At 36.6% G+C, this 10,206-nt stretch overlaps 1 protein-coding gene across 1 annotated transcript; it reads left to right on the top strand.

Annotated features, from left to right (window-relative positions):
• The first annotated feature begins 3,991 nt into the window (after positions 1 to 3,991).
• On the top strand, positions 3,992 to 8,935 carry LOC132611356 (uncharacterized). Its single transcript, XM_060325789.1, has 5 exons — positions 3,992 to 4,290; positions 5,525 to 5,726; positions 6,631 to 6,699; positions 6,821 to 6,944; positions 7,739 to 8,935. The coding sequence occupies exons 1-5, from the start codon at positions 4,098 to 4,100 to the stop codon at positions 8,408 to 8,410; spliced, it is 1,260 nt and encodes a 419-aa protein (XP_060181772.1). The 5' UTR covers positions 3,992 to 4,097; the 3' UTR covers positions 8,411 to 8,935.
• The last annotated feature ends 1,271 nt before the right edge of the window (positions 8,936 to 10,206 follow it).

Raw genomic sequence — 10,206 nt, 5'->3', positions numbered from 1 at the left:
CCGAGTATGTAAGGTAGAACTGAAGCAGTATCTCAACTCGAATGATAAAGGAGTGACAGACTCAATCTCTACCTATAACCAACACTGCGAATCATGTATGTGCATATGAACTTTTAATACATCATGAGTATGTATATATATATAATGCATACCTTCGCCCTGTTCGCAGCCCCTTCGGGCATAATAGCATAATGGCCCCATCGGGCATCATAATCATCGTATACCAGCTGATCAGTTAGTTTGCGTATATAACGCCTTAGCCTTCTCCCCTTACCCATAAAATCATGTCGTACATATATATATAAGTGTGCAAATGCATAATAACATCAAAGGACTCCCTTCGGAGCAACTTTTATGTCAAAATGGGAACTTCTTCCCCATCGGGATTTAGACACCATTATGAAAACATACAACTTATGGCTTGTTTTCGGAATTGATTCCTTTTTGCACAAATAGCCACCTTCCGGCCTTTAACCACCCCAGCTTGCAATTGTAGCCACTTTAAGAGGCAAGCTTTGGGCTTTGGGATCTTGGACTCTTGTAGTCTCCATCCATGCTATCATCCATAGCTTGAAGATCCTCCATATGTTGCCTCCATGAGCACTTGAGCCATTCCGGATCGTATCATTCCTTACCTCTCTTTCTTCCAGAAACAGTTCAGGTGACACATTAGGATCCCTCATACATTCGCGAATATCTTTAAGCTGTTGTCTAATGGTTTTCACCCTCTCCTCCACTCCAATATGCTTTGATGTATGAAGACTTTTCAAGACTGTGTTAACATCCTTAAGCTTCTTCCACACTGCCTCCATACACTTATCCCACTGACCTCTTCAAGAAGTTCTAACTCTATGCATGAAGTCATCATGTTGTGTTAGATGATTGAAAAAACTGAAGGGTTTAGCTCTCCTTTAAGTATCACCAAACTGTATGCATAAGGGAGAATGATCAGAAAAATTGGGATCCATGACCAAAACTTCAAGATGTGGATATGTATGCATCTATTCTTGATTCACAATAGCCCTGTCAATCCTACTATAGACATGTCCATTCGTCCAGGTATAACTCCTCCCTACAACTTTCATTTCATTCATACCAGCATCTGTGATGAACTTTTTGAAATCCCTAGTCTCTGAATCTATTACAAGGTGACCATTAGATTTGTTTTCCATAGCTAGGACAACATTGTCATCACCCATGCATAGCCAAGGACCCTGTTGTATGAGATGTAAGCTAGTTAACTCTTGCCACAAGCTTCTTCTAGTTTCCATAGTGTGCAGGCCATAAATAGTTGTGAAGCTAAATTGGATCCTATTATCCAGCAAATTTACAACTCCATGGATGAGTTGCTCTGTGGAATAAATCATATCAAAGTGGACAGTATCTGGGTCCCAAAGAATCCAAATCATGCCTTTACCACCAGCTACATAGTTAGAACACCATTGCCCAGAGGGGAAATATTTTTGACTATCCTTTTAGCACATTGCTCCTTTACTCTATGTTCGGACACAACCAAGAGATTTATTATATTTTCTCCTATAAAATTCTATAACTCCCAGTGCTTATACACCTTATTAAGTCCTCTAACATTCTATGTGACTAACTTCATTGATAGTTAGTTAAATTAGGACCAGTACCTCCTCCCTTGCTACCTTGTGGTTCCTGCAATGCTACTGCCAGTGAATTAGCTTTTGTCTTGGCTTTATCTAGTATGCTGAAACCATTATCCCCTCCTACAGGCTATTCAGAGGAAACTTTAGTGTCTTTTGCAGCTAATTTCCCCCTCACCACTTGCCAGCCTTCATCATTCTTGGTCATAGCCTGAGTTATGGTAAACATCATTCCTTCAGTTTCTTTGGCATTCAAGATAGGTCCCTATTCTACTAGACTACGAGGTTGGATTGGAATTCCAACTTCACTAGTAGACGCTATATTCTCTTCCTTGGATTTCCATTCCTTTCTATATGTCACCTTTTTGCCTGGTTGTGTTGGTGCTGCTTTTGGTTATTTAACTGGCTGCTGGACTGCCTATTCCGTAGGTTGGCACCTATGCCCCAGTTGTAAACAAACACCACGGTAAATAGGCTTCCATTCATACACAATAGGCTGCTCAAATGCCTTCCATCAGGCTTCTTCGACTTCATTTTGGTTGGCAAAGGTCGGGTGATGTTCATTTCAACCAATATTCTAGCGTACGAGATTCTATCTATCTTGGAAGTACAATCATCTGCATAAATTGGCACTCCTAATCCTACTTAGTGATTAATTCTCCAAGCAACTTAATGGTAGATTGAGTAGCTTAATCCAGAGTGGAATTATTTTCAATACTTCCTCATGGAAGTTGAAATCAGCAGCCCAAGCCTTAACGATAACAGGTTTGCTATTAAGCGTATAAGGTCCAGAATGCAATACTCATTGCTAAATATCATATCACAAAGAAACCGTCATTATAGTAAAAAACCTTAGGCTTGGACACAAAGTTCCATTGCCCTGCTATGAAACGTTCAACAACACCAATGCTTGGGGCATCACCTACCACATACAAAATCACTGCCAACTTCCATTTCTCAGCCCCTTTGTCAATTTCAGATTTCTGGACATCTTTTCCCCATTTTCAATAATCGGAGCTATAAATGTGAGTGTCATACCTTTTGTTGCAAACTTATTTCCAACCACTAGGGTCACCCACGTTTTCGGACCAGCTCCTTGCGCAGGCAACTCAGTGACCTCGGGGATTGGCGCACATATCTGTCTTGTTGCTGGTGTGCTTTTCTCCTCCACCACATTGTTTGGCTGTTCAATCAGACTTGGGGTCTTACTTTCAGTAGTGGGAATACCACCAACACTGTTCGGCGGTGTTAATGGTGTCCTAGTCTTCGTTCCATCTTCCGCAATACGTTTCTCACCAAATACCACTGGGCTGTTGGTCTTAGATGAGCTCGCACCCCTGCTCGAACCTGTTACAAAACCTTTTCCTGTTTATCCACTTTTGCCCTCCACTGCTAGGAATTCCGAGAGCGGTTTCTTCGTTGCGTCCTTGTGTGGTCGTCCCCTCCCCATTTCCGGCAAGGCGTAAGTTAGCAATTCACGCTACAGTATGCCGAGAGAGAGAGAGCTAGAGTTCCCCCCCACTACACAAAAAAATATCTAATAAATTATTATATTAAAAGAGGAATTATAAGAATTTATATTAATATATATATATATATATTGTCCAAATGTATGAAAAAAATACAATTTGATCTCCAAATAGTAACAATTAATATTCGACAATTGCAAGAAGTATATGGTTTTTTTTTACTTTTTTAATATTAAAATAATTCGCGAAATACCTGATATCAACATTTTACATAATATACGAGAAAATAATTAAATTCAACATGAAAAAATTATTACAATGTAGATTTCATAAAATGATTCATTAAATTAAAAAAAGGAACAAAATGGTTTTTTGACATGCATCTTTTGAAAGGAACAAAATGCTTAAAGTAAGAATGATTTCATTTCATTGATTTTTCTGTATACTTTTTGTGTGGTTTAATTTGAAAGAACATCTACAAAAGTATCTTGTAATATCAAGGCTTTTATTTATTTATAAGTTAACTTTATTGATTTATCATACAACAAAAAGTTCGAAAGTGTCAAACTGATCTTACAAAAATGAAGAAGCAAGAGCCGAAATTTTTCAAAAAAATATCTACAAATTTAACTTTTAATGACACTAGTTAGTGCAACTAGACACCTAAAAAGAAATATCTCTACATTACTAACTCCTCAATTATAATCCATGTATAGTACGCTCTTTGTCTAAATGAAAGACTTTTAAAACTTATAATCTAAAATAAATTATATATATTTATATAACTATGAATTATTTAATTAAAAATAAAATGATAAGTTTTAAGTTAAATCATTAGGCTCGAAAGAAAAGTGTATTGCGTAAAACGAAACTGAGGACGCGTCATACCAAAGGACCCGTAAGGATATTTTTGACACTTTGCGGAATTGAAATTGAAAACTGAACTGTCTTTCCTTTAACTTTTCCAAACCTTGATAAACCCTAAACCTAAGCAGTCAAGAATCCCCACTATAGGCCAATGGAAGAGAAAGAAGAATTATGCTCAGAGTGCAAATCAAATACATGGAAATACAAATGCCCTTGTTGCTTTATACGTACCTGTAGCCTTCCTTGTGTCAAATCCCACAAGGCTAAAACTGGATGTACTGGCAAAAGGTCGCTTACTCATGTCGTACCTTTGTCTAAATTCGATGACAACATCCTTTTAGCAGGTTTAGTTCTTTTACTCTTGTTTTTTCATTTTTGTTCCATCTTGGTACTTTGATTCCCAATAGATCACTGGGCCACGCTTTTGCTTCTTACTCTAGGGTGTGTTTTTATTCATTAGGAAGATGTTTTCCCAATTGATAAAATGTTTTATTGGTTGGGGTAGGCGGGGTGGGAGGTGTAGTGGGTTGTGGTAGGGGTGGGTTGGATGGGTAAGCAGGTAAGGGGTGGGGGTGGGTTGGGATGCTTTGGTGTGTTTTTATTGATTCGGAAAATGTTTTTCCTCAAATTCTTATGAAAATCATTTTCCAAGATTTTTTTTGCAACCAAACAACGGAAAGTAGAAAAACGTTTTCCGTCATACCAAACACACCCTTAGTCATTTGTGAACAAGTGAGCTTTTCGCGCACAACTTTAGCTTCTTACTTTTTCTCTATAGTTGTTATGATTGATTAGGATTCTCTGGAAGTCGTTGCTCTTATGAATATTCTCTTTTGTTTTTTTGTTTTTTTTGTTTTTGTTTTGGTGAAGTAATTGATTCTATTCAAGGCATCCAAAAGATGCAAATAGTTACAAAAGAGTGAGCACAAAATTGTTTGCTCTTAGTACATAACCAGAGAGCAAACAAAATCTAAAAGGCTATCAGGGGAATCTATTGGGGATAAAAATGCCCAACTATGTAAATAAAAAAGACTTGTGCTTTTTTGCTTGAAAGTTACTGTAAATATACTCCTTCCGTTTCAATTTATGGGAACCTTTTAGGAGTACGAGGGTCAAACTTAATAAATTTGACCTTAAAGTTTGACATAGATTTTTCAAGTTTGTAAAAACTAAATTTGTTTGTTTAAAAACTACATAAAAGTCTTATAAGTCATGATAAGTTCAAAAGGTAAGGAAAACGTGGTCAAAGAACTCCCCAAATAGTAATAGGTTCACGTAAATTGAAACGGAGGGAGCTATTTCTAAAAATCAGTCTGTTACTTTTGAAGGATGTGTTTGTTTCAACAAGTTTAAGATATTCTTGCATTAGCAACACAAAGTGTGTAAAAACTTATTGCAATTATTGAAAAAGGTTTGGAACACCTAAAAGAGAAGTTGCTGAAGATATTGAAAGCTTCGCAATAGGAATTCAACAGTTTGGTTTCGGTCTTTTTTCTCCAAAGATTGAATACTCATTTTGAGATGACATGCTGCTACAGGTTTGTGTTGAATGTTTTCTGAATTTTTTTTCGTGGGCAGATTATAATATGCTTGAGGATGTTAAGAGGGTTGCTGAATCTGCTAAAAGAATGAGACAGGAGATATGTGGCTACACTGATTTTAAGCTTCCTGAACGTCTGAAGAATCTTCAGCGTGCTGCTAATAGTCGTAGGACCAAAATACTTTTCCTATCAAACGGAATGTCGAAGAGAGAGAAAAATAAAACTTACTACAACAACAGGTTTGGTCTCATGGAAGTTGCTTGTGCTTTGATTTAATGATGCATACATTTCATATGCATAATGGCGGAATATCCTTAGTTGTTTGAGATTAGGAGGCCTATTTTTTTTGTTGGTCTTGTTCTTGTCTGAAGTACATAAACTGGCAATGAAAATGCCTTTGTTCCATTTAAAAAGAAATTCTATATCAAAAAATGCATGCTCTGGATGATCACACTCTGTGCATGTGTTTTTGGGTGATGTCATTATACATTTTCCTAGTATTACTGCACCAAACTCCTGTAGAGAAATGGATCTTGGGCCTACTCAACCCCAAAAGCTAGCTCATGACGGGAGAATTTGCCAAAGCCATATAAGGAGATCAAGTCCCATCCCTTAGCCGATGTGGGTGTCAACAGTTCGTGTCTGAACTTTTTGTTTTATGAGAAAATTATCCATACGGTGTTTGCCTTTGGAAAGCATCTACATTTTCTTCTGTAAATTTCTAGTTTTTCTCATCTTGGACTTCATGAGAAATACAAGGCTTCCATGAATTTGACATTGGATTCATCCTTACCTTTATTCAGTTTTTTCATCTCCTGGATGTCAAGCAACATACTACTTATATTGTCAAAGAAATTTCTGGAATACTTGAAGTTCGGTTGTTCTGCTTAAGAACATTCTTGGAGGTGTTATCTGGAGGCAACGAAGGACATGGCTAATTTGAGCATTAGTTAAATCATGGGTGCTGACTTGATAGTTCTTATTATTACTACTCTATCGTCAATCTTATCTTCCGCTTTGTCTATATCACTTGCTTCCCTCTTTAACTCTTAAAAGTTACCCTCTGCACTTTTGTTATTTTACACATCAGAAATTCTTGGATTTTTCTTAAATGAATGACAAACTCTTTTATTTGTTCCCCAGGAAAAAGTTCATATCTTGGACAATTGAATGGCGTTTTCATTTGACAGATACTGTGTTGATTGATCATGGGTATATTTCCTTCATAACTAATTTCCTTTTGTTCCCTAAAGTTTTCCTCTCATGTTTTGATCCAACATAATATTGCTATACAGATTGCCTTACAAGTACTCACTAATTGCTTTTGTTGCAGAGTGCATGAAAACACGAGCGTCCAGTCTGTGATTGAGAATCATTTGAAACCTAGCCCTTGGAATCATCCACTGAGGCAATTCTGTGAAGAGCCACTGGATTCTCTTAAATTTTTTATCCAAAAGGTCTCTTCTGATATCCTGGAACTTGTTTCATATAATTATACTCTTGAGATTGAACAACCAAATGTTGCATCAAATATGCTTACTGCTGGCTTTGTGTCAAATTTCCCAGTAATAGATGCATGAACTATGTTTATAATTGCGTAGTTAATTCTGTTCTAAAGTCAAGTTGGGATAACTAAATGCGTCATTTTACGCGCAAAAGACCAGCTTGCTATTTCCATTATGCTAATTTTCTTTATAAGCTCAAATGTATTCTCTTTGCATTTGGTTGTGGTGTTGATGTCAGCTCTTTGTGAAAGAGATTTGTTTTTATTGTTAATTCTCCGAAAGAGATTTAACTGGTGGATTAATTTGCTCAGGCTTCAAAATAGTTGAATTAATTGACCCTCGGGTTCACTTAGAAAGAGATTAAAAAATTGATCCTGAAGATTCGCTTTCAATTCTAAAACGCTTATATTGAACAACTGTTTATGAGCCATTGATAGAACTTTGTTGGGAGTTGGGGCTTTTAGGAGAAGAATGACATCTGATGAGCACTGGCTTCACAACCTGGATGTTTATCAGCTATTTTTGTATAGGCTGATTCCACTTCGTATTCAATTTCTTTTCCTTGGGAATAATTTGGTTGACTCCAATACCGAACGCAAAGTAGCGTGCTTTCTGTTGTTATTTTTGGTCTTTGCTTTGTTTTATTTTGAGACATAGCTTTCATATTACACTTTGTAATTTGTGTTTTGAGGATTTATGATCTTCAAAGGGAAAAGATGGAGTCTGATTACTTTGTTTGGTTGCAGGGCACAAAATCATCTTTTTGCGAGTTGGATATAAAGGTTCCTCTGCGTCAACAACTAACCAATAAAGTTATCCTGGAATACCCTGTCATTTATGTTTTTCTGCCGTCTCACAGCTGTAATTTTGAAGTAATCCGAGATTCCGTCCCTCTTAAAGCAGAGCAAAATGAGACTGTTTGTGATAGCCCAAGCCCCAAAGGAATGATGTTCAAGGAAGAGGATATAGAAGATGGTGGATCTTTAGACCCACACGTTTCAGATCTCTTAAATGTCGCATCTTCCAATAAGGAAGAGACTAACAAGTTGGACCAAGATATATGTGATGATCTTGATCTGGTTTATTCATATATGAAAGAAAATGATCTTTGGCTAAAAGAGGATTGTGGATATTTGAGTGATGTTTTAGCTGTGGATGAAGAACCGGAGGAAGGAGAGATAGAATTCAAGTCATCTACGGAAGAAAAGGAGTCTAACAAGTCTGTGTTAACAACGAGCCAAGGTGCCAGATCATTTGTAATTGGACGTTTGGATGTAGATGACGAAGATATAGGTGATGATACAAATCTGTTTCATTCATCTATGAAAGAAAAGGTTCTGGGAGAAAAAGAGGACTGTACATATTTGAGTGAAGTTTTACATGTGGACGAAGAGTTGGAGGAAGGAGAGATAGCTTGACTTTTTCTTTCCTGGATCCTCACTTTAATTGTACTTGAATGCAGTAAGAATCGAGTCATATTGTTATGATACTCTGGTGTTCATTCTCATTCTCACAAAACTCTGGTGCTAGTGGTACAAACCAGACTTGGCTTGTCAAGTGAATAGAGTAAATAGCAGAATTTCTGAACTATCGATTCTTGAAGAAATCATCACTTCTGAACTGGTGAGAAGCATCATAACCATATTCTGAGGGTCGCTGGCTCGGATTTAGCCCTATTCTTTGAAATGTGAGGGATACAGCAGATGGTGGTCGTCGATGAAATTTTGTTTCTTATGGAGCTGTTTCTACGATGAGAAGGTTGTAAATGAGATCAGTCACATTGCAGAATTGGGTAGGTGTTCAATTTTCCAGTTCTAGCCGGTGTTTGCAGTAATATGTACTCCCTTTGTTCACTTGTACTTGTTTACTACACTAAAAATAGATTTTCACTTTTACTTGTAACATTTAGCATACCAGGAGAAAAACATATATTTTTTTCTTCATGTTTTGCCCTTAGCATCAATTACTTATTCCTCAGATCATTTCTCAAGACCTAAGACTAAACATCAATTAATATGAATATTGTGGTAAAATACCCATATCAATTACTCCCTCTGTTTCAATTTATGTGAACCTATTACTATTTGGGAAGTCTTCGAGGTGATTCTTTGATCACGTTTTATTTATATTTTTTCTAAATTATTTGAATTATAAATTATCATGAATTATAATACTTTTTATGTAGTTTCTAAATATAAAATTTTTATTTTTATAAACTTAAAAAATCTATGTCGAAATTTATGGTCAAAGTTATAAAGTTTGACTCTCGTACTCCGAAAAGGTTCACATAAATTGAAACGGAGGGAGTATTATTTCTTAAAGATATGCAAACGGAGGGAGTACATCTAAGAAGGGGAAACTTATAGTAATTATTTATTCAGTTATACAACGTGGGTACTGTTATTTTTTGGTGATATGTTTTTGCAAATCTTGACCCATTGTTTAGTGTAACCCTATATAGTTCGCAGTAATCATGTTCATCTGACGTTTCAGATCTTTTTGTTGCTGTCTGCCTTCCTTTCGTGTTCTTAAAGCACTTGGTTCTTTTTTTTTTTTGTCAATTCCAAGTCACGATCTTATTACCATTTGGATTTGCAAAAGTACATTGAAGGAGGAGGGTATAGACTAACCTTCTTATGTAAATGACCAAATTAAGCTGGCACACAAAACATCAACTACTATATGTGCGCTAACAAAAGTAGGCTTAAATGGAAAGGGCAATGAGGCTGAGTAGTCATGGTGGATTATATACCATTTTACTTGGTCTTCTCTTCTTGACTTGGGGTGTAGGTAATTGCCATCGACCAACATTTAGTAAACCTTTGGCTTTCCTCGGAAGTATGTCAACAACCACAACATGCCCAGTGTCATCGCACAAGTGAGGTCTGGGAAGGGTAAGATGTACGCAGATCTTACCTCTATTTTTGTAATAGAGAAGCTGTTTCCGATAGACCTTCGGCTCAAAAGAAATGTAACCGATGCAACCAAAGGTTACAAGTGGCTTTCCTCAAAAGTATGTCAAAGTTAGTAATTGTATGTACATCTTCCAGATGGTGGTTCATGGATGCCATATAGTCTGCAACTTTATTCGCTTCTCTGAAGCAGTCCTGATGATGATCCCCTTATCTTCCACTAGAGATTTGGTTTCTGATATGGTGTTCATTTGACGAAATGTTCTTTTCATATGTAATTTATACTTTTAGTCTTGTGTGTG

This window comes from Lycium barbarum, chromosome 9, assembly GCF_019175385.1.
Source record: "Lycium barbarum isolate Lr01 chromosome 9, ASM1917538v2, whole genome shotgun sequence".
Lineage (NCBI taxonomy): Eukaryota > Viridiplantae > Streptophyta > Magnoliopsida > Solanales > Solanaceae > Lycium > Lycium barbarum.
Note: the sequence above shows the minus strand (reverse complement) of the source record. Positions and strands in the feature narration are given on the sequence as shown.

What these genes read in the sequence shown, in the direction of transcription:
- LOC132611356 (XM_060325789.1), top strand. Translation starts at nt 4,098, where the DNA reads ATGGAAGAGAAAGAAGAATTATGCTCAGAGTGCAAATCAAATACATGG. An exon ending in TGACAACATCCTTTTAGCAG is followed by an intron (nt 4,291 to 5,524) that starts GTTTAGTTCTTT and finishes TTTCGTGGGCAG; the next exon opens with ATTATAATATGCTTGAGGAT. An exon ending in TTAAATTTTTTATCCAAAAG is followed by an intron (nt 6,945 to 7,738) that starts GTCTCTTCTGAT and finishes GTTTGGTTGCAG; the next exon opens with GGCACAAAATCATCTTTTTG.